Source organism: Arachis ipaensis, chromosome B10 (genome assembly GCF_000816755.2).
Source record: "Arachis ipaensis cultivar K30076 chromosome B10, Araip1.1, whole genome shotgun sequence".
Classification (NCBI taxonomy): Eukaryota; Viridiplantae; Streptophyta; class Magnoliopsida; order Fabales; family Fabaceae; genus Arachis; species Arachis ipaensis.
The window spans coordinates 12,710,622-12,736,129 of NC_029794.2; the positions used below are offsets into that span (position 1 = coordinate 12,710,622).

At 38.1% G+C, this 25,508-nt stretch overlaps 2 protein-coding genes across 3 annotated transcripts; one reads left to right on the plus strand and one right to left on the minus strand.

The window, feature by feature from the left end:
- Window positions 1,191–2,126, plus strand: LOC107620153. Its single transcript, XM_016322363.1, has one exon. The coding sequence runs from the start codon at window positions 1,191–1,193 to the stop codon at window positions 2,124–2,126; it is 936 nt and encodes a 311-aa protein (XP_016177849.1).
- Window positions 15,904–19,525, minus strand: LOC107620154 (cysteine synthase B-like). 2 transcript variants are annotated; one of them, XM_021113584.1, is made up of 9 exons: window positions 19,363–19,524; window positions 19,040–19,158; window positions 18,460–18,511; window positions 18,285–18,334; window positions 17,151–17,333; window positions 16,771–16,972; window positions 16,309–16,422; window positions 16,075–16,209; window positions 15,904–15,981 (listed from the first exon to the last, which is right to left on the minus strand). In XM_021113584.1, exons 1-7 carry the CDS (start codon window positions 19,457–19,459, stop codon window positions 16,406–16,408), a joined length of 720 nt encoding a protein of 239 aa, XP_020969243.1. In that variant the 5' UTR covers window positions 19,460–19,524; the 3' UTR covers window positions 15,904–15,981; window positions 16,075–16,209; window positions 16,309–16,405. The 2 variants fall into 2 exon arrangements, with proteins under 2 accessions (XP_020969243.1, XP_020969242.1); XM_021113583.1 differs by having other exon boundaries at window positions 16,309–16,972; window positions 19,363–19,525.

The window sequence follows — 25,508 nt, forward strand, 5'->3', positions numbered from 1 at the left end:
ATCGTCTGATACACTATTCGATCTGAAGAGCAGTATACTGCAGAAGTTAGGCGCGGGTGGCACAAAGTGGGTGAAGAAGCTATTCTACAAGATTCCTATTGCGGTTGTGTCAACCGGCGTGCAATATGAAACATTCGTGTTACAAACAGATGAAGATATGCAGGTGTTGTTTCATTGTCGTCGGAATTTTCCGAAAGTGAGGATACACGAGTTGTTTGCGAACCTGAAACATGGGATCGATAGTTCTGGTGCATCCGCTCCAAACCCTCAATCCACCATGATGGGGTGCCTCCACCTCGAGGCCTGTCGTTGCACCTGAGTGTTTGTTGGAGTATCGGCCAGCCGGTCCAGTTGGGATATTCACCTCAACTCATCCATCTCCAGATGTAGGACGTGAGGGGGAACCGGATCGGGTGGAAAATGCTATGCTAGAGGATGATTCCGACAAAGAGCCTGCTGACATTGGAGGGGACAGCGATGATGAAATTCCAATAAACCCAGCAACATGTCAACCACCGTCAAGTGCCGGCACACATGAGCAACCTGCACATTATTCTACCCTGGATCTGGAAGCCATCGGCCAACCGACGGAGTCAACACCAACCTTTGGGGGTCAAGGGTTGCACGAGGGAAATTCTGTAGCTGAATTTCAAGTTGGTCAATCTTTCCACAGTAAGGAGGAAGCTATGCTTACTGTAAAAGATTACAACATTCGGTGCGGTGTTGAGTACAGAGTGATGGAGTCGGGAGTTCGGAAAGGGTTGCACGTGGATAATTCGCATTAGCCTTCGAGCACGGAAGGGAACATGGGAGGTTCGACGGTACACGGACCACACACATGCTTGGCTACATCGATATCAAGCAACCACCAACAACTAGATTATCACGTGATCTGTGTGAAGATCTTTCCTCTGGTTCGAGCCAATGCGACGGTATTGATAAAGGTGTTGCAAGAAGCTACTGAAGGAACGTACGGGTTCAAGCCAACTTACAGAAAGACGTGGTTGGCAAAACAGAAGGCGGTAGCACAGATATACGGGGACTGGGAAGAGTCCTACGCCGAGCTACCTCGTTGAATCCTTGGTGTGCAGTCTACCATGGAGGGGACGGTTGCCTTGCTGAAGACGTCTCCAGTTTGAGTCAGTGATGACGTCGATGACTCAACCGTGTACTTTCATCGTCTTTTCTGGATGTTTCCTCCTTGTGTTGAAGCTTTTCGACACTGCAAGCCATTGGTCAGCATAGACAGTACTCATCTGTATAGCAAGTATGGAGGGACTTTGCTCCTGGCCATCGCTCAAGATGGGAACTCCAACATCTTGCCTATTTCTTTCAGTCTCGTGGAGAGGGAAAATGCCGAGTCGTGGTCTTTCTTCCTGACCAACCTGCGACAACATGTGACTCTGCAACAGGGGATACTGGTCATCTCAGATAGGCACAATGGCATCAAGGCTGCACTAGAGAACCCTAACAGTGGGTGGTTACCCCCGCATGTGTATCGAGCATTTTGTATTCAACATGTTGCAGCTAACTTCACACTCAGTTTCAAGGGCACAGATGCAAAGCGTTTGCTTGTGAACGCTGCTTATGTGAAGACTGGGGCAGAGTTTCACTATTGGTTTGATATAATACGGATTGAGAATCCGGCAATGTGTAATTGGGCGAATAGAATAGAATACGATAAGTGGAATCAGCACCAGGATGGTGGCAGACAATTCGGTCACATGACGACCAATATATCTGAGTGTGTTAATTCTGTTATAAAGGGTACACGGAATCTTCTGGTTACCGCCCTAGTGAAGTCCACATATGGTCGGCTAGCGGAGTTGTTTGTGATTCGTGGTCAGACAGTAGAGGCTCAATTGGCCAGCAGTGCCAAGTTCTGCCAGTCTTTTATGAAGGCGATGGAGCGCAACTTGAAAGACTCCAGATGCTTCACTGTCACCCTATTCGATAGACACCAGTCTGAGTACACCGTTGCCGAGACGACACCGACCGGGAGCTTTTCACTTGGGACGTACCGAGTTTCCCTTCAGGATCGTACATGCGACTTTGGATACTTTCAGGCTCTCCATTATCCATGTTGCCATGCGATTGCATGTTGTGCCCAGTCACGACTTGACTAGTCTATCTATGTCGACGAGGTCTACACCATGCAGAAGGTGTTCAGGGTGTACCAAATGGGTTTTGTGCCGCCAATACCGGAGGGACTTTGGCCATCTTATGACGATTCGACCGTTATTCCGGACCACAGCTTGAGGCGTTGTTGTGATGGGCGACCGAGGTCTACCAGAATCCGGAACAACATAGATGAGGCCGACCCTCACCGACCAAAGCGATGCGGGCTCTGCACACAGTCTGGGCACACGCGTAGATCTTGCCCCCAGAGAGGCTCCACCGTTGCCGGTAGTTCGTAGGACTTCTAGTCTGTGTGCTTCTAGTTTTTTGAATTTTATTTTCGCATGTAGCAATTTATGTTTTTGGGTGTTAGTGTTAGTGCCTTTGGTGTGTTTGTGTTAGTATTTGTTCCGACTTATTTGTATGGCTTATGACTTATGACTAATGTAGTAATTTAATCCGTGTTAGTGTTAATGCCTGGTGCCTATTATATTTCTACGGCTTATTGTTTATGAAGACTGTATTTGTATAACTTCGTACATTTTGTATCACGAGTTGTTACTATTAGACTGGTATTGTTAGGCATCTTCCCAAACTTCCACACTCTTCATAATCCACTAGAGGGTGTAGCGGATTATAAGTATATCACCATATGAGCATAAACCGCTACAGGGTGTAGCGGTTTATAAGTATTGAAGTTCTCAACGTAATCCGCGACAGCCAGTAGTGGATTACGTGCAATTGGGTTCCGCTACAAGGTGTAGCGGATTACATACAATTGCGTTTGTTACATTTGCGTCTGGAAATTGCCAATGTTGTATTTGCGTAAAAGTTTCGTTCAATCATTTTATTTGTATAAATTGCCCTTAAAACAACAACAATCAAATATTAAACTAGCAAGAATCAAATAATTCCAACTAGCATCAAATTCCTATTCTAAACCTACATTAAAAGTTTAAAACGACAACAATTTATATACAAATTTCAATTGCATCAAATTTCAATTGCTTTAAAATTTCCTTTCAAGTGTCATTCTATATAAATATAAATTCAAATAAACATCAATTTATCTATTCTAAATCTACTTAAAACAACAACAATCAAGTTTTAAGTTTGGATATCATTTTTTTCTATTCCCTCATGTATTTCTTTAAGTTTTCATGCAAACTTCATTACAATTGCTTTCTCTATGATAGTTTTCGTCTAGTTTTTTTATTTTGGGCTTTAAGTCCCGATTTCTATAAAAAAAGCAATAAGTTTTAAAAATCAATATATCAATATATAATAACTAGGGCAAGTTACCAAAATAAATTGTTTGCCTTTTAATATTATCATAATACAAAATCTATACATTGAAGACGCAAATACATTTTTCCTATTTCAATAGAAACCGGTATAGGCGTATGGTGGATTATGATTTGAACGTAAACCGCGATAGGAGTGTAGTGGTTTGCATTTGTTGCGTGTGAGAAGAAACCGCTGCACTCCTCTAACGGTTTCTGATGGAATGCTTGAAAGGCATAAACCTTGGTACCCCTATAGCGGTTTATGCTTGCCTATATCAATTTAAAAGTTGGATGAATGATTGGGACCTTGTTTATATCAATTTCAGGTTATATGAGTAATAATGTCAACTTTAACATATGATTGTTGTGCCTTGTTTGGAATTTGAATTTATTAGTTTAGCAGGTGCTTAAGTACGATTTAAGTTGTGTCTATACCCTGCACATGTTTTTGAGTTTTGATACTACACTAGTTAACCTAAAATGATATGTTAAACTTGTATTCATATAAAATAAAAATCTTTCTCATTTATCTAAAATGGAACTTAAAGATGTATAAAATGAAGAATTATGTGTTGTATGCATATCATTCCGATTATCATGAGTTAATTAACTTAATATTCATCCCTTTTAGTGTACTATTCTATATTCATTACAACCTGATGTAAACAAAAGTGGTATAAAAACAATATAAGTGTTCATAAGTAGTATTGTATTAAACTCAACAAAAAAGGCATGATACAGTTCATACAAATAACACTAAAATATATAACGACTTCAACCACTCGTATATGTGTACTTAATGCATCACAATAAGTCACATAGTATTAAGAACTTTAACCTCTCATTTTCTTTTCTTATTCTGTTGTACCTTTAAAAAATAAGAATAATTCTTGTCAATTTTTTTATAGTATTCCAATATAAATTTTATATTGTCAATTTCAAAAGACCAATTTAACTTGTAGCACTCAAATAAAACTCTACTTTTCAATTTCTTGTATGAGTTCCATATTATAAGAACTCAACTTTAATTTAGAAGATCGTTAGGCATATGACTCTGATAATAGAAAAAAAATTCAAATTAGATTCAACGTCAGTATAAATAGAAGAAATTAGGTTCGATGAATCTGAAAATTGTTATGAGTTTTTATATTAACAATAACATATTATTTTTTAGGGGATATATAGGCAAGCATAAACCGCTACAGGGGTACTGCGGTTTATGTCTTTTAAGTATTCCATTAGAAACCGCTAGAGGGGTGTAGCAGTTTCTTCTCACACGCAACCCAACGTAAATCACTACACCCCTGTCGCAGTTTACGTCCAAATCATAATCTATCACACGCCTATCACGATTTCTAAAGAAATAGGAAAGATGTATTTACGTCTTTAATGTATAGATGTTATATTCTCATAATAATAAAAGGCAGAGAGAAAAAACATAAATAGACCACGAAACCTATATATATTATATTGTAAAACAAAAATTTGAATAATCTGCCATAAAATCAATAAATTATAATCAACAACAATCCAAAATCAATTGAATCAATTAATTAGTTAATCAAATTATAATCTAATAACTAAAAAAAATAAAAAGCATACCTGATGATGTGAAGGCGGAACGCGGGCAGAAAAGAGGGAGACCAATCACGACAAAGCAAAGACTAGCGAGGGGAAGACGAGCCACAGATGAAGGCAACAGATGTACAGGAGCTGGCGAGACAATGCAAAGGAGCTGGTGACGTGGCAGCAACCGTGCGGTGGCGGTGGTAGACTGAGTGAGAGAATGAAAGGCTAAGAGCTCTACCTCCTTATGAGAGTGAAGGGGGACGGGACTTCGAGGGTTACTGGTTAAGGTTTTCATTTTTTTAAAGAACTAGAAAACCACGTTGTTTATGTGGGGTGGGGTTAAAAAAACTAAAAATTTCACCGGTGGGTAAAATCGGCTTCCACCTATTCTTTTCTGTGTGGAATCTCGTGGCCGGTTCACCAGTTTTCTAGTTCGACCGAGGTTCTGACAACTATGCAAGAGAGGCACAACTAAAGAACCATAATACAAAGTTTATGGATTTTTTAAATAAATAATTTAGATATTTTATATACTGATATATGTGATTTGGAGAAAAATTAAGAAAATGCACAACATTACATATCTCGTTTACAGTGTAAACGAGATAAAACACATGCGCGTTGGTCCTATCACGGGTGTACATATGTTGTGTAACGTTGCTTATCTCGTTGAGGGTGCACTTATATATGTAAGTTGTTTATAGCGCCTCCTATTTTTTATTTTCTTCCATTTCTCACTTCTCTCCTCCATCTTAGAGCTTTTTCTTGACATATTTGAGCTAGTTGGACATTATGACTCACACAGATATACGAAGGAACAATATCAATCGACTGAACGAGACGTAGCACATCGCTAAAGCGATAGACTTTGAGGTTAGTATTGTTATTTTGTTTTGTTTAGTAAAAAACATCATATAGTTGTTATAGTTAGACGGTTTATGCAATAATATGTAAGACTATAGTAGATGTTGTGATAGGATGAATGACTTAGGTTAGATTAGTTGATAGTTTATTTTGTTTAGTTGATACCCATTAGTAACTTATTTTAGTTTGTATTCGGTGGAACATGTTTGTAATTAAATAATTTATTTTATTCAGGACATAAACCTGTGATGATAGATTAGGAATTTAAATATTTTGTTTAGCAAGTTGTTTTAAATAAATATAATATTTTTGTAACATGTTTGTAACATTACTTGTTTAAACATGTCATTTCTTGTTTAAGATTAATTTATAGGAATTAATATTATATTTTTTTATTTTATTTGTGAAGTTCGCCGAGAGTGGAGCGAACTTGCCCTAAATAAAGAAATCGTATTTGAAAGATTAAAGTTAAAAAATCAGGTATGGAAAATTTTATATTTTTTTATTTTATTTTTAAAAAATGTCGTTTTAATTTATTTATTATTTTAAACAGAGGCCTTGCTTCCTATTTCCTAGGCAAGGTAGCCGTATTTTAGCACCACTAGACGGCATTCTCTCTTATCTTAGGGAGGCTGAGTTTGATAATACAGTGCAACTTAAGAACTTTATGTTTGACAATACCTAATATCTGCATTCGAGGAGCGATGGCGTCTGAAGACCCATACTTTTCATCTTTTTTGGGGTGAGTGCACCATCATCTCTACAGGATGTTGCGTACTACCTTAGGTTACGCACCAATGAAGAGTCAGTCGGTTACCACCAGGTGTCCGTCATAGTACGGGACCGCACTAAAATTAGTTATCATGCCAGGACAATAACTCTGCAAAGCTTGTAATAACTTAGGAACCTTATTGTATAACTCCTCCCAATTGCCATAGATCTTTGCAATTGCCTTTTGCTTAGCCATCTAAACCTTTCTATACAATGGTTTGAAGTGATAGCTCTGTCTGACTGCACCTTATAGGATAAGGATGGTAACAGATGGGTTGGATTGTATGAGAGGCAAGATTACACTACAAATAAGGTTGTTGTCTAACTGTCAATGGTCTTGAGACATGATCGAGGCTTAGACAAGTGTGTGGTCCTCCAAATTTACGTACTTCCCTATCGAATTAAAATGATATTGGCATACGTTCAACCAAAATAAAAATAATAAACAAGAATAAACTTATTTCACACATCAAGTAGTGGCTTACCAATATCCAAGATTCTATTGGAGTGAAACACGGAGACTCCAAGGACAACCTACTGCAGATTGACTATAACGCTCATGGTACTTTGCTCGATTAGACTCCACAATTCTGTACTCGACACTCCTTCGAATACTGTAATTCTTCACACTTAGCATGGTACTTAGGCTCTTTAACTCAGATAGAGTACTTAACAGCGATTGCACAAAAGGATATGACTATCACACTCGATACAACCCCATCATTACTGTTTCTCATGAGACAATTGAGATATACACTCACAAAAATATATTCACTACTAGACATTTTTCCTAAACTTGTTAATAGAATGGAGAATGAGTGAATTGTTTGTGATGATATCTCACACTTGCAGCACCTTTTATAGGAGAACCAAATTTGTCGTACTATATTTCGTTTATAGTGAAAATGTGTTAATTAAGCAAGTATCTCGTTTAAGTTTTTCAATTCATCTCCCACATATCATATTTGCACCTGTGATACGCTCAAATTTTCATGTGCCTTATCTCGTTTATAGTGTAAATAAGATACAACTTTAATTATTTCGTTTACACTATAAACAAGATATGTAATATTGTGCATTTTTGTAATTCTCCTCCAAATTACATATATTAGTAAATAAAATATTTAAATTATTTATTAAAAGCATCCCAAAGTTTATTCATATTTGAGTAAAAGTAAAACTCAAAGGATCAGAAGCAAAACTACAGTATGTAGAAGTAATGCAAAATGACAAATAGAAGCAAAACGACACGAGGAATAAAGGTGAGGAGGCGAGCAGTGAATGGCAAGAAGAGAGGCGAGTGACGAGGACAGAGAAAGGCAAGCCAGGAACTAAGAAGCCGAAGGTGAAGACTAGAAGAAGAAGCACCAACAGCAAAGCTGAAGCAGCAGACCAGAAGGAGAGTTCCAGCGAATAGGATCGGAGCTTCCCAACACCTAAAGAAGAGGAAGAGTTAGAGGTGCCGAAAAATGGAAGAAGAAACTAGGAAAGTAAGGATTAGAATAGCCGAGGAGGGATGGCTCGCAGGCGGTGGTGGTTGGAGGCGTCAGAGAGTTGGAGAGGGAGGGCTAGAGACCAGTGGAAGAGCCAAAAATCAAAGGGGAAATTCATGAGGATTTAGGAGAGGGAAGCGTTGAAACTGAAATTAGGGTTAGGTTGTAAAGGAGTATATATATATATTTTTATTTACATTTAATATTTTTAATTATTTTTTCATATCTGTGGATCAAAAATGCAGATACATCTCTAAAATCCATTATCCAATATCCGATCCTATTTATTTGTAGATTGAATCATATCCTCAAAATGTAAATCGGATTCAAATACAAATTGCAAATCTTGCGAATCGGATCCGAAATTGTTCGCACCTACACTAGTCCAAAGTGGCATGAAAATTTACCTAGTAAACAACAGTTGCATCAACAAACAACTTATCAAAACAGAAATAGCAACAACAACATTAAGCATAAATACATGCCCTATAATTCTAAATAAAACTAAACCTCCATAGAATATTCACGACATCTTCTCCATGACTCCATCTTCTTATTCAATAGACCACCAACACAAATAAATGAACAAATGTTTCACCAAAGACTCTTCATCTCTCAATGTTTCACCAACCAGATTGGTAATATGTTGCAAATTTTTTCTATAAATTTTAAAGATGAGGACTTTGTTAATGCTTGTGTTGAACTCACATATGCAAGGTGTTGAGGGTATTGCATGAAACAAGTTTTGTTATGTTTTTTTTTATGTGTTGGTGATTGACGATGTGTGTTATCTTTTAGATGTTTTTTTCTTTTCTTCTTTCTTTTGTTTATTCTTAAAATTGTATAAATTTATTTAATTTGTATTTGATTATAAATTATGATGTAAGATGAAAAATATATGTGTAATTTAATTTTCATAAAAAAATCAAAAATATCAGAGGAATAAATATAATTTAATTCCCATTATTTATATTAATCTGTTGTTTAATATGTGTGGTTAGTTCTAGTTGATTGATCATAAAACAACGGCATTAGCGTGTACTTTTCAATTGAATAAAATTCAGTTGCAACTTGCAAGAGTTCCAGATTATTAAATTTTGAATGAGTCTTAAGTAATTGAGATTTTTAAGAGATAAATATTGTAGATATGTTTTATTGAAAAAGTAGAGTCATAAAAAAGATGGTGATGGAAGATAATGAATAACAGAAACGAAGAAAAGAAAAAAAAAGAAAATAAGAGAGAAAAAAAAAGAGTTAAATTTTATCTTAAAAAATTTAAAATTAATTTTTTAATCACAATCGGTAATTTATAAAAAAAAAAAAAAACTCAATCCGACCTCTGACAATTACCTCGAAAGGACGAGACCCCTGTGCCCAAAAAAATCAATGTTATTTTTTTTTGGCACAGGAGCTAATTAGTCCCAAAAAAATCGGGGGTCGAATTGAGTATGTTTTTTCTTGGGGGCCTCGTTGTCCTTTCGAAGTAATTGTCAAGAGTTGGGTGGGGTATTCACTCTAATTTTAAAATATGAATGGATGAGATTTTTTTATGGAACTTTTGCTTATGATGGAGAGGATCGTAAAGTGTGTACCTAATTTTGCGTTAATCGAGATATGATTGTATGAAGAATTGAAGATTACAGCTGCTGCCCCTTAGCGCAGGCTTTCCGTATTAGTGGCTTGGTGGCTACTTCCTTAGGTGGCTTACTTTTGTTTTGGTTTGGCTGGTTTCCTTTTTGTAAGGATAATGGACCTTTTTGGCCCATAGTTGTTGCTTGTATTAATTTGAGGGCAATTGATCATTTTTAGGTGCATTATTTTTGTATAGTTTTTTGCCAACATTATACTATTGGTTTAAAAACTGTAGAGGCATAATTGTTAAATTTTGCATCATTTTTTATTTATTGTTTGGTTCATAATTTGGCACTAACCCTTATACATGTACTAACATAAAGTAGGTGATTGCGGTGCAATTTGGATAGGTTTTGGATCGGTTTTGAGTAAAAAATTTATCCAATTCAAACACTAATTTTATTTATTGTGTGAATTGGATTGGATGAGTTTTTTTTTTAAATCGTATCCGATTTGATCCAATTTCAAGCGGTTGGGATGAGATTGGATTTGAGGTTTTGTAAGGTAAAAAATAAAAAATATATAACAAGTTTCAACATTAAATTTTAAATAACCAACAATGACATAACAAGTCTCAAAAATATCTTAAATAATCAACGATAACATAACAATAGAAATAAAATTATAAGTCAGTTATAATAAAATAAATAATTCACATGGCAAACATAAAAAATTTATTAAATAAGAATACATGAATAATATAAAAATATATAACAAGTTGAACATGTTATAAGTATAATTGTAAATATAAAAATAAAATAGTAATATTATAACACATTGTACGGTTTGGGCTGAATTAGATCCATTATGGAGTTCGATCCAAAATTCGATCCAATTCAATGGTTTGCAAAAAATATAATCCAATCAAATCCAAATTAGTGCGTTTTAATCGGTTTTCATTGGATGAGCAATTTAATTTGAATTGATCTGAATTTGAACACCTCTGTAAAGAACCGTACCGTAGTCTCCCTTATTCACAAAGTACTATTTTGGTCCTCTAAATTTGGGACAAATCTTAATTTGATCTCTAACATTTCGAACACTATTTTTATTCGAAAAAGTTTTAAACAGGTGCAATGTAGTGTTACCATTAAATTTGCCACTAATAATTAAGCAAATGAGTTATGTGGACGTTAATAAAGTTACTAATTAATATAAAAAAATAATACCCAAGGTGACAGGCACAGACCTAGAGGGGGTGAATAGTGGTTTCGACACTTTCCCAAATCTTAAGGAACTTAAATTTATGTATACATATGTGGCCAAAGAAAAATAAAATTATTTAATTTAGTAGTTTTATATGTATTATTTGTTATTATCTAATAGATTTATACCTCAGTTGTTAAAGTCGTTTAAATTTTTTACTTAAGCAATTTAATATGATAGCTTTAAGTCTTTGTGTCTTTTAAATTAGTTTTTATATAACTATGTCTATATCCCATTTAAAAAAAATTGTTTGTTTTTAAGATTAATATATTTAACTATTAATGATGTAGTACTCATAATCAACTATACGAGTACCATGACATAAGTACATTAATTTTTGTTCGATTGAATTTAATTGTTAATTTAGATTATATTTATCTAAACCTAAAATAAGAAATTTTGAATTTAAAAAATTTTAGAATTTTAAATAAGTTGAATAAAATTATGACATGAAAAAATAAGAATACACCAATATAATAGTGTTGAGGAATATTATATTAACATAAGAAGCGATGTTGTACATGTGTTGAATAAATTTAAAATTTAGAATCGTAAAATTTGTTCTTTTAAAAAATTTTAAGCGTTATTTATTTCGAATCATATATTTAAATAATTCGTACGAGTAGAATAATATAAATATTGTGGTTAAATCATTAAAAAAATAAATATATTTTTTTCATTATTAAAAACAAATCGTGAATATGAACTAAAGATTTATAAAGAAAATGAATCCGAGTAAAGTTACTAATGTTTTTCTAATAACATTTAGAGATGAAAAAAAAAGTATAATTTAAACTTCTTAAAATCGGATAAAAATTTAAAAACGTATAAGTTTCATTTTTATATCTTAATTTTAATCAAATAATGTTTTATTTCGATCGAATATAACGGTGACAAGCTAATTTTAGTATCTTGAATCATTGAAATTAAACCATCTTTATCTGTCTTAGTAAAAATAAAAATTAATCCGATTATCTCTTAGTACTCTTCTTTAGTACTTTTTTTTTTTATATTTAAGTATAACTTTGTAATAAAATTAATGTTATAAAAATTAAGAATAATAAATAAAACATATACTAATTTTAAAACATAATACAAAATATATAAAGTCAAATAAAAAAGTTCTATTAAAAAAATATATTTAATAAAAATAAAAAAATTACATGAGCAATGAAGGCTAAAAATTATATTAAAAAAAATACAATAATGTACATAAATAAACATAAAAAATCCAAAGAAAGACACCCTTATTTGTTGTTGCATACTCCCTGCCCTTTTATCAAAGTACACGTTTAGGCATCAAGTTCCAAGTATGTGATAACTACGGTAGGGGTATGGTTGTTTCATGTCACTATCCAAAGTCATCACACTAGCCATCGCCGACTTCTATCTAAGTAGATTTCTAACCCGCTTGTGTACCAAGTACTTGAAGCCGAAGATTTGGGACGAACCAATGATGACTCTTTAGAATAAACGGAGTTATGTGTGGACATGGTTCATCCACGTAATCTGGGATATGGATGATGTCTCCCTGCCATAACGCCGAAAGAAAACAACGATTAGCAGGTAATCCTAGATGCAAATCTTTTCAAGAAGATTATGTTAAGCGTTTGATCTGACGTGTCCGTTACAGATAGGGGTGCAATGATCATGATATACCAATAGGCACGTCACGCCTTATCAGCCGATAGACGTATGACGAGGGTGTTAAAATTTGTAGGAGAAAAAGTTGGCGCCATCGAGAGAGATGGATTTCCTCCACAAAGTTGAACTTTGAAAGTGTTGACGTTGGTGATGATCAGTTCCTTGCACAGTGTGAGTAATCGGTTATTTAAATTCTTTATTAGAACACGTGCTTAAATAACCAAGAAAAATGAAAATTCAAATTGCAGGGTCTTTCAGGAAGGAAGGGCAATTCCAATAATTTGTCCTTTGTGGTGATCAGAGCTAGTAGGCCAATGCTACGTGTGAGTGTCTTTTCTAATATCAGTCCCTTTTGTTGGAGGTATTGATCCTTCATTATATAAGTTGGTTTAGGTTGTGTCTCCTCTCTTCACATCCATCACCATCTCACTATCTCGGTATCACATTTCTTGACAAACGCTTTTTACTACTGCACTTACTTAGGGGGATAACCATGGATGCTCCGACGGAGTCTCACCTTCCAGCAGAAGAGGATGGGTATGTGTTTTAATTTGTTCGGTTTGCATAAAGTTGAATATGTTATATTAAAGTAACAATTTTTAAAGTTATTATCTTTTCGGTGATATTGGATCTTCATGGAGTCCATATTGGACTAATGACACGTATCTGGTGTGCAGGCTTGTGTCGTCCCCTCTGACTCCCTCCTACAAGCACACCGCTGGGGATGCACGTACCAGGAACATCAATCTGGAGCTTCCAACAGACGTGGTGAGTTTCTCTCTTCTATGGTCTCTTTCATTTTTTTAGTAGTGGCCTTGATTGACCTCTGACTAGCCGTGGTTTCTTGCACTATGTTGCGACATAGTCGGCCCATAGAGCTGATAAGGCTGTTCAAAAGGAAGATGTCAACTCTGATGATGCTCACAATGAGAAGCTCCGCATGATTTTGGCAACGGTGGAGGTTAGTAACTCTAAAAGTTCCTTTATTTTTTCAGAAATGTTTCATTAGGGTTGGGTTGTAAACTAACTTTCCACTTAACAACCAAGAAAGTATTTGAGTCGCATCCCATGTTACCTTTGATACGTCATTTATGTAATCTGGTTCGTCTGACATTCAAGTTACTTTTGTAGAGGATCGAGACTAGGTCAGTGGTCCTTGACGAGCGTCTGGAAGAGATGCAGAAGCCAATAGCTGGCATGGTTGCTGATGTTAGTCAGGTCCACAGGATGGTTGAAAGGAAGGCTACAACTGATGGAAGCGACCAAGTTGTGTTGTCACGTATGCCCAAGTTGTGCCGTCACATATCCGGAACTCCAAAACTGTCCCTTGGCGGTAGCATTGGGAGCCATGTCCCAGTTCGGAACTCCACTGAAAAGGTACGTAGTAAATTATTTAGCATTACACCTTCGTGTATACCTGTAAACCAAGGATAGACACAGATATTGTAAGATTGTATAGACTTTTTGTAATACTGGGCATGCAAATAATACAGGCTTTTAATGAGCTACCCAACTCTGACCAGCTTGATTGCACAAGCTTGGTATCTGAACTATTTTCGTTATCGCCGATGCTGGCTCGAGCTACGAAACATGCAAAGATAGAGCCATCAGAGGGAGTCAAAGTGTGCTCCAACCCCAGCGTGGTCGTTCCCACGCCACCTAACATGTCAGCTCTTCCCAGGACTGATGGCACCAGTCCGGTAAGGAGAGCAAGTGGAAAAGGAATCCGGCGCCCTGGCCTAATCTCTAGATCTGACTCCCCTGTCTTCCTAATTCCCACGGTAAACCAACTTCACATGGACTCACCTATAAATCGTTTTGGTTTTTGCCAAAAAGTGACCTCCTAACTGCTATCCCTAAACCTTGCAGTCATTCGAGATGGTTTTTGATCCGACTGCTGACATGGACCTCACAATGGAGGAGTGCCGTATTGCTGCATATATATTTGGGAAGACAGATAACTATGGGTACGAACTTATTTTGATAGACGGTGTTAATGGATATTTCGTAACAAATTTGTAGTTCATTAATTGCAGCAAATTCACAAGTACCCTAAGTGATAATTGCAGCAATATAGCACCAAATACAATGTTTAGTGACGATCATTAATCAGAAACAAATTTCATTAACAAATTTAACATTCACTAGCAAATTCAACTTTCAGCCACAAAAAACAAACTATAGTGATGTAATATGAATTACGGCAACAAATTTCAAAAATAGAAAAATTTGCTGCAACTCACCAAATCATTTACCAGCTTCTCAAACGGCGAGGAGGACCATATTGAAGGCGTCCGTGTGAGTGCGAACGGTGACAACACATAGAGCGGCGACAATGATCAGCTTTGGGACCCGATTCTTTTTCCCGCGGCTACGACGGCCACGGGAAAGGAGTGATGCCGCGTGCGACATGGTAGCCACACAGTGCGCCCTACACACGACCAATTGCAAGACCGCGACACTAAAACCATAAAGGTTTGTTATGACGGCCACAGCTAAAGAGGTGACAGCGACAGAAATTGTGCTTCATAGAGACAGTCGCGGGAAAGATATGAGCGACTGGGTTTGGCTTGGGGGTGATTGATCGGCATTACATTAGGGCACATGGTGGGCACTACAAGAAATATCGTTAAAATCAACGCCTAAATCAACGGCTAAGCCGTCGATAATATTAAAAATCGACGGCAAAATGGACGGTGGTGGTGGTCGCTATTAAGCCTGTCGATTTTTCAAAATTCGAATAAAATCGACGGCTTGCCTGGGCGTAGATAATAATTTAATAAAATCGACATTATTTCCATCTATAATATGAGTTTGAAAATTTTACTTACTCACTAAAATCGACAACCTTGCCGTCGATATTATTATATAAAATCGACGCCATTTTTGTCGATATTTGATTCAATAAAATCGACACAATTGCCGTCGATTTAATTATTTAGATACCGACAAAAAGCGACAACACTATCGTCGATTTTAATAGCTATATTTTTTTAATTATTTTTTTCTATTTAAAAAATAGTAATCAATTAATACAAACAAACTTTTAAATATAGAAATAAAATTTACAGAATATTAGATAACAGGTTGATTGATCGAAACCAAGAGGAAACAAGGGTTCTTGTGAACTAACTCTATCGGTTGGTTGATCGAGCTATTCGACACTTCGAATCCAAGTCACAAACATCAAACAAATAAAACACACACACACAGAGTGCAGCATTGACATCACTCCTCCATCGCATTGTTATCCTCTGAGTGCCGTTGGGAAACAAAGACTTTGATCTTTTGTGGTAGATGGGTCCTTCTGAAGGGCCAAAGGAGCTTTGACCAAACTGATGCCCTGCTCCAACTCCTTTGCTGCCTCCTTTTGTATCTTTTCTTTCTTGCCCTTCATTCTATTAAAAATTTGACAAAATATCAGCAAATAACAAAATGGGAGGGCATTGTAAGGCTTCCTCATACATGTAAAAGTGGAACTGATGAATTACCTATTCTTATGGTGCCTCTCCTCCCTGGTGACTGATCTTTTCAATCTTTGAAATGGCCTTGAGGACGTTCTCCGCAAGATTCCTGTCATATCTCTCTGGCCTGTTTTGCTTTCTCTCAAACTCAAAGGTTGAATCCTAAAGAAATATATGACAGTCATGAGGCTCTTTCAAACCACAATTATGAACGACACAGACGCGTAGGCCAAAAGAAAGGAAATATAAAGTTTCATTTACCTGAGTCATATCCTTTCCATGCACCCGCCTATACGCCTTGGTCCATTTTACTTTTCGAGGATTCCTCTTCATTTTGAAGTTCTTGTGGCATTTAGATCTACAAAATCGGAAAATCTGCAAGAGAAGTTTGTCATAAATCTGCACCATATAGGGCATGTAAAGCGGGGCTATAAGCCTATAACCAACCATACATACCTACCTGTCACTCTAGGGCATTTCATGAGCAACCGATAGAGTATAAATCAATCTTAACTGCTATCATAAGTATGAGTATAGGACAATCCCTACTAGAAAACTAATGTCGAAACTTGGGAATAGATGGAGTAAATGAATTTCTAGATTTGTTAGTTAATGAAGCAATGAGCAAAGTAGTACTTCAGTATTGTTGAGAAGGCAACAAAGGTTCTCAGATTTTCAGAGGAAACAAAGTATGTCAGAAAAGCAGAGAAATCAATGGCTTACCAATGGTAATCCTCCCACTACATCCATACCAAGTTTTGGTCCAACCTCCACACTGAAATCCAAGATCATCGGCATGAGTCCCAGCAACAAGGATTCTCTTTGCTTTCCTATCCAATGGAAGAAAGGGTTTGCTAATATCTTTTCTATTTTTCAACAGAACCAAGGACTTTCGAACTGCTTCACGTGCTAGATCTCTATGTTGCTAAACAATGAGGGTAAACAGAGTTAGAACTAATTTTCTAACTATTGCTCACTTGACTTTATTTAAATATAGACATAGTTAAGCAGCAATAGTTTACACAATTACCTGCAATGATGTTGATATTTGAATCATGAAATAAAACTCAACTTAGAAAGGGTCAAAGAGATTATTTTCTTACCTTGCATCCAACCATATCTAGCAAAGATCTGTCACTAAAAGGAAATTCAAAACGACCAGCGGCAAACTTCATTCTCAAAATTCGCTCAACAGCATCATCAATTCTGCTTATTGGTACTTCCCCGGATTTAACAAGAGAGGTCAAATCTTCAATGAACGGTTCAAATTGTAAACCCACCATTACCTGTATGTAATCTTAAATAAATGAACAATTTCAAGTCTTTGGATTTGTTTACATTAGAATATGTATGTTAGCATCTTAGTTTAAGTGGTTTTTTATTGGTAGATTAAAATAACTTCTGAGATCACTTATGCTGAGATAATAAATAATTTTATAGTGAATTCTATGGTTTTAAATGATAATTTTTTTCCTTTTAATAACTCAATTTTTTATTTTGAAAAATAGTTTTTTTATATGTATTTAGTAGCTTATGAAAAACTCATTCTTTCTTTTCAATCTATAAAGCTTGCATTTACAGCTTGTGAAGAGTAAAAAAAAATTAACTGATATTGACTGAAAACAATTGATTTTCTAATATTGAATAGAAAAATGTTTTTTGAACATCTATTTATCTGTAGAGTATAGACAGTAGTCTTAATACATAATATACTTGACTACTATTTTAATTTACGATAAAATCTTTGTTTTAATACTATTGTAATTATTCTTATTATTTCATTTTCTAGTCTTACGTTATGCAGATATATATTGCAACCCTATAAATTAAAAAGATGTGCCAATGAGGTTGGTTTAATCTTACTTTATGGCTTGTTATTAACTAATTTTATTATGATGCATACATGGTTTTATAAAGTTGATGACGCAGATATAGATGATATTTAATGAATACATCTGGACAAATGAGTGAAGAGTTTCTAGTATGGTTTGGAATCCTTTAGTGAAGAGTAAAAAATAGTTTTAAGTAGATGACACTCCAGGAAAGAAAAATAAAGCATAATAAAATTCAGTAGTTGTTTCATAATTGAATCTCTATATCACCCAAAATGAAGAAAATCACAAGGTTTGTTCTTCAGTATAGAAATGCCAAAGTAGAAACGAACTAGCAATGAAGTTACAGTGAACAAAAATAGAAATGCGAGTATAAAACTGAGGAGGAATGATTTTATCCTTTACCTTGATAACTTCGTCGAGCAGTTTGATATTCAAAATGTTTGGCATGAAACCTGCATCAAACATTGGAATACAGTCAACAGCTGAGAAGAGAATCAATAGCTTGAAATTAATATCAAGAAGCAAAACAGTTAAAAAAAGAACGAGTGCATTTATGAACTTTGCAAAAGATTCATACCTGGATTGTCTCCTGAGATTATACTTCTGTCAGCAGGTTCCACACCAACCACCTAAGAAAGACATAATAAAGCATACTGTAATGATAGGAGAAAGATGATAGAACAAACAAAGAATCACTGGCACTATTAAATGCAACCAGCAGATTAACCATATGGCATAATTGTCTATACATCTAACCAATGGATACAATTCAAGTCTGAATTTGGAAACATAATCAAAATTAATGGTTTAACCACACATGCAAATAGTTGCACAAATATTCTCTGTCTTCTTTCTAGTCCCATTTTTCCTTTCATAATCTTCTCTTTCTCTCCTCCAACATAAGAACACCATAATCATAGAGCCTATTCCTTAGGGATTTAGAATATGAAAATGATAATGCACAAGTTATCATCATTTATGTATTTTATTATTCCAATTCAATAATAACTGCACCTAATTCCTTTCAAGTTATGAAATTGGAATTCAGGAGTCAGGACCCCGTGTTAGTTTAAAGTGGAAGTCAATGACACAACACCAATAAGTGTATTTCACTAATTTGAAATAACAAATAATTACATTCAAAGCAGTAATTGAACCTTTATGTTGGTGTTCATCATTTTCAGGTAACGTCCAGTGCCGGTAACAGTGCCACCAGTTCCAATACCGGCAACCAATACATCAATATTGCCAATGGTATCCTCCCATATCTCTGGCCCTGTAGTTTCGAAGTGGATCTGTAATTTGTGCACATAAAGCTTAACAACATGTATCTTAATTTCAGAAATGCACCAAACAAGAGAAAAGCGAGGGGGAAAAGGGGAATTTAGGGTTTCGGGGATAACGGAAGAGCAGAGGGGTCATCGGCGTGGAGAGGATCAAGGGGAATTTAGGAATTTCCAAATGAAATTGAAGGGAATACCTGAGGAGCGACAGTGGCAGCGCGAGCAAACGGAGTGACGATGGCGCAATTGTGTCGCCGGTAGCAGAGAATGAGGGTTAACAATATTGTTTCTCATAAGCTCGAATGCGAAAAAGAAAAGGATGAAATTGTGTTTCTGAACTTGGAGCGGGAAGTGGGCACGAAATTGGTGTTTTTAGCAATTAAATCGACGGCACATTTGTCGATTTTAATTTGAAAAAAAGTGACGTCTTTGATGTCTATTTTATACATTAAATCCACACCATTTATTTGATTTAAGAAAGCAATCTGGACTGTTTAAATTTATCGACGGAAAGGTTGTCGATATTTTAAATATAAAAATAGACGCCATGTCCGTCGATTTTAAAATAAAAGCATTTTAGTTCTCCGGTTCGTCAACAATATGATGATAGTTAAAAGAGATTTAATGCATCATAAAAAAATCGATGAAAAGGCCGTCGATTTTATTATTTTATTTTTTTAAAAAATATCGACAGCAAGCCGTCGAAAAATATCGACGGGAGAGATAGCCGTCAATTTTTTGCGTCGATAAATACGCTTTTTCTTGTAGTGGGGACGGCAGGCTGATTTCTGGTTTTGGGAGGTTGTTTTACCTTAAAACGACACTGCTTAACATTTTAACAAAACAAAAAAAAATATCACTACCGGATCCGGGTTCTTTAAATCGGTCCACACCATTTTTCCAAACAATGTTAAATACTGTCTACTCATCAATAAAATACAAAATTTACCATAGTTTCATTATTATTTAGTAATCCAAGCCTATTTATAATATCTCTTAGGTTGGTAGATAAATAGCCCATCAGCTTTCAGCCGTTAGAACCAAACCTACTCACGTTAGTTTCTTATTAGCTTCAACCATGAAGCACAAAGCCGGTGTGTCATTTCCATAATTTTACTATATAACTGTTACGGATCCGACCCACGGATCCTACGCTCGGAATGGTCCCCGAACCCGGTTACCCGGGTCTGACCCGCTTCGCCCTTCTAGAAGGCCCGGAACCGGCCCTCTAGAGCTCCTAACCAACTTTTGAATTCAAACGTCTCCCTTATCTTAGCCAAACAAGATAAGATAAGATAACTACCATCACCTATAAATAGAGGACCCAGGTCCCTCCAGGTATTCATTCATTCCACACACCTTATACCTCTCAGATCCATTCTGACTTGAGCGTCGGAGTGTCTTTGCAGGTACCACCCCCATCACTCCAGTCAAGTGATCCGGCATCTGCCTCAACCCGCAAGTTCTCGATCCATCTCTCAACCCGTACCAGAGACTTCTTGTACATTGGTGCCGTCTGTGGGAACTTTGCAACGTTGTGGCGGCATGGCGGATAACCCAGAAGAGCAATCATCAAACTCAGATTTCTTGCGTGTAACTGAGAGCAAAAAGGAATAATGTTTTCTTAACTTGCATCACCTTTGCATGTTTATGCATCCTTTCGCCCTACTCCAACGGCGAAATCCCAAAGGAATAATGTTTCCTTAACTTGCATCACACCTTTGCCCTACTCCAACGGCGAAATCCCAAAGGAATAATGTTTTCTTAGCTCGCATCACCTTTGCATGTTTATGCACCCTTTCGCCCTACTCCAACGGCGAAATCCCAAAGGAATAATGTTTCCTTAACTTGCATCACCTTTGCAGGGATAACACACCTTCGCCCTACTCCAACGGTGAAATTCCAAAGGAATAATGTTTCCTTAACTTGCATCACCTTTGCATGTTTATGCACCCTTTCGCCCTACTCTAACGGCAAAATCCCAAAGGAATAATGTTTCCTTAACTTACATCACCTTTGCAGCGATAACACACCTCCGCCCTATTCCAACGGCGAAATCCCAAAGGAACAACGTTACTTGCAATTACCTTCTTAGTGATAACACTCTTTATGCACCATCGCCCTACTCCAACGGTGAAATTCCAAATCCTCTGAGCCCAAAGTCTCGCCTCCCTTTAGTGGGACACCTCCAACTCTTGGACCCTCTCATTCACCACTCCCTCATCCGTCTCTCCAAGCGCCATGGCCCCATCTTCTCCCTCTACTTCGGCTCCATGCCCACCGAGGTTGCTTCTTCTTTTGAACTCTTCAAGCTCTTCCTCCAAACCCACGAGGTCACCTCTTTCAACACTAGGTTCCAAACCTCTGTCATCTGCCGCTTCACCTGTGACAACTCTATTGCCATGATCCCCCTTCGGACCTTACTGAAAATTCATAAGGAAGCTCATCATGAACGACCTCCTTAAATGCTACCACCGTGGCCAAGCTCAGACCTCTCAGGAGCCAATAGATCAAAAAAGTTCTCAAAGTTCTTGCACAGATACGGGAGACAGCCAAATCGTGGCGGCATGACGGAGAACCTCGAGGAGCAATCCTCCACCCGACACCCCAACTCAAACCCACAAAGCCCAACTCCCGAACTCCAAGATAACACTCCTCCCACCCACGGAAGGATAATAAACGCGGCACATCGCTAACCAACCCCAACCCAGCAACAACCAAGAGAGGACAACCGTCCTCCCACTGAAGCCCGGCCACCCGATGGCCTGGGAGAGAAGGCGGTCCAGATAATCCAAGAGTTGTGCCTTAGGGTGCAAAACCTCAAAGGCCAAGTCACACCCAAAGAACGGTACCACCCGGAGCATACAAGCCAAGCGACCTCCAGGACCTAATCTCATCGCGATACCAGGAACACCAGGCCCCCTGAGCAACAACACTGCAAACAGCACGATCGCAGCGTTTCCCTAGACTCGAAACACCGACGCGGAGAAGACGACCGACGGCACCATCGAGAGGCCAAACGAGCAGGAAACATGCACGTGATAATGGAAGTCACCCGTTCACAGAAAAATCCTTGAGAGCCAAACTCCTGAAGGACTTCAACAAGCTCACTGACATGAAATAGGACGGGACCAACGATCCCCGGGAACACCTAACGGCCTTCGAGGCCAGGATGAACCTGGAAGGAGCCACTGACATGATCCGGTGTAAGGCCTTCTCGATAACCTTAGCTGGCCCTGCGATCAAATGGTTCAACGCCCTCCCAAACGGGTCCATAGCCAGCTTCCACGATATCACCAGAAAGTTCATGGCCCAGTTCACTATCAAAATCACCAAAGCTAAACACCCCATTAGCTTGCTCGGAATTACCCAAAGACAAGACGAATCTACGAGAAAATACCTGACGGTCGATGGACTCACGGACTCAGTCGCGAGTCTCTGCCTGACCAATGGACTTATGAATGAGGACTTCTGAAAGTATCTCACCGCGAAGCCAGTCTGGACTATGCACGAGATTCAGAGCGTCGCTAAGGATTACATAAACGATGAGGAGGTGAGCCAAGTTGTGGCGGCCAATAAACGGCAGAACGGTAGTACGGCACCTCGCCAAAACACTCCACCAAGAGAAAACCAAAAGAAACATTCCAAACCGACAAATGCTCAAATTACACCCTCTTGTTAGCTCCCATCACCAAGATCTACCACTAAATAGCTGACCGAGGCGTTATTCCGAAGGCCCGACCACTTAAAGAAAGAACGGGCGGCAACAAGAATTTATATTGTGACTACCACCGAGGATACGGGCACAGAACACAGCACTGCATCGACTTAAAAGACGCTCTGGAGCAAGCCATATGAGACGGCAAGCTCTCCGAGTTCGGCAAGATCATCAGGGAGTCGAAGCGCACAGAAAGAGATAGATCACCAGAGAGGGAAGGACGCAACCCAAGGACACAAAGACAAGCCCCTTGGGAAAGTCCGGAAACAGACCCGACCATAGTCGTCAAAGTCATAACAAGCAAGGATAAGCCGGAAAAGTCAAAATCGGCACTAAAAAAGAACCTCAAGGTCCTGGCAGTCAGAAACCAAACCCCGACAATCATCACCAATAATGCGATAACATTCTCCTCCAAGGACTGCCAATACGGCACCTCGGCGAAAGATGCCCCCTTCGTTATCTCCGCAAAGATAGGAACCGGGCTGGTCAAAAGAATACTACTCGACACATGAGCAGATTCCAACATCATCTTCAGGGGATCCTTCGACAAACTCGGGCTCCGAAACGAAAACCTACAAACCCACCATAATGGGGTAACCGGGCTCGGGGATAACTTCCTTCAACCGGACGGCACCATCACACTTCCCCTCACCATCGGAGCCGGGAACCAAAGAAAGACCATCCTCTCCGAATTTGTCATCCTCAAGAACTCCACCACCTACAAACATCATCCTCGGGAGAAAGACCATTAACAACCTTTCGGCGGTCATCTTCACCAAATTCTTACTCATGAAGTTCCAAGCCGATGACGGCACTATCGGCACAATACACAGAGACCGGAAAGTCGCGGTAGAGTGTGAGAACACCAGCTCGACCCTCCGCAAGAGATCCCAAGATGCGGCAGGCATCTTCCTCGCCGACCTCAATGCACGCCAAGACCAAAGTCCGCGCAGAACCGTGCGAGGAAATGACAAAGAGGCAGAGTGGGACCTTGCAGACAAGGTCAGGAGCATAGCACACCTACGGGAGCTAACCCTAAAACAAAGAATAAGTCTAAGGTACAATGGCAGCACGGTACGATGAGACTTTGGACCAGGAGACCTCGTCTTACGACAAAATGATATCGGTCCACCCACTCCCGGAGAAGGGACGCTCACGCCCAACTGGGAGGGTCCCTACCAAATTAGGACGGTAATCGAAAAAAGAGCCTACATGCTCGAAAGACTAGACGGGACCAAGCTTCCAAGATCCTGAAATTCCACTAAATTACGGTGCTACTATAACGGGACCAAGCTTCCAAGATCCTGAAATTCCACTAACTTACGGTGCTACTATATGTAGAAACATCCTTCCAAAGCAACAAGATTGAGGTCGTTTAAGACTATCTCTTTACCCTTTATATTTTGCCTTTTTTACTTGCATTTATTGCTTAAGTCGTTTAATTGTATATTTTCTTACTGGGCACTCTTTCTTACCCACATTGGGAGGTTTTAACGAGGCCCAAACCATAAATGGAATTCATTTTCTCAAAAGCATTGCCCCGTCCGACGGCACAAACCAAACGCAGCTACACGGGAATCGATTACCCCGAGGCCAACAAAACGGATATCCAAATAAATAAACGGCTACACGGAAATCGATCACCCCGAGGCCAACAAAACAGATATCCAAATAAGCAAACGGCTACACGAGAATTGATTACCCCGAGGCCAACAAAACGGATATCCAAATAATAAAACGGATATCCAAATAAGTGAAAAGGCTACCCGAGAATCGATCACCCAGAAGCCAACAAACGGATATCCGAATAACAAAACGGATATCCAAACGGCTACACAGGAATCGATTACCCACGGATATCCAAATAAGTGAATGGCTACCCGGGAATCGATCACCCCAAAGCCAATAAAACATATATCCAAATAATAGAACGGATATCCGAATAACAAAACGGATATCCAAATAAGTAAACGGCTACACGGGAATCGATTACCCGAGGCCAACAAAACGGATATCCAAACAATAAAACGGATATCCAAATAAGTGAAAAGGCTCCCGGGAATCGATCACCCCGAAGCCAATAAAACAGATATCCAAATAACAGAACGGATATCCGAATAACAAAACGGATATCCAAATAAGCAAACGGCTACACGGGAATCGATTACCCCGAGGCCAACAAAACGGATATCCAAATAAGTGAAAAGGCTACCCGGGAATCGATCACCCAGAAGCCAAGAAACGGATATCCGAATAACAAAACGGATATCCAAACGGCTACACGAAAATCGATTACCCATGGATATCCAAATAAGTGAACGGATACCCGGGAATCGATCACCCCAAAGCCAATAAAACAGATATCCAAATAACAGAACGGATATCCGAATAAAAAAACGGATATCCAAATAAGTAAACAAATACACGGGAATTGATTACCCACAGATATCCAAATAAGTGAACGGCTACCCGGGAATCGATCACCCCGAAGCCAATAAAACAGATATCCAAATAACAGAACGGATATCCGAATAACAAAACGGATATCCAAATAAGCAAACGGTTACACGGGAATCGATTATCCCGAGGCCAACAAAACGGATATCCAAATAATAAAACGGATAT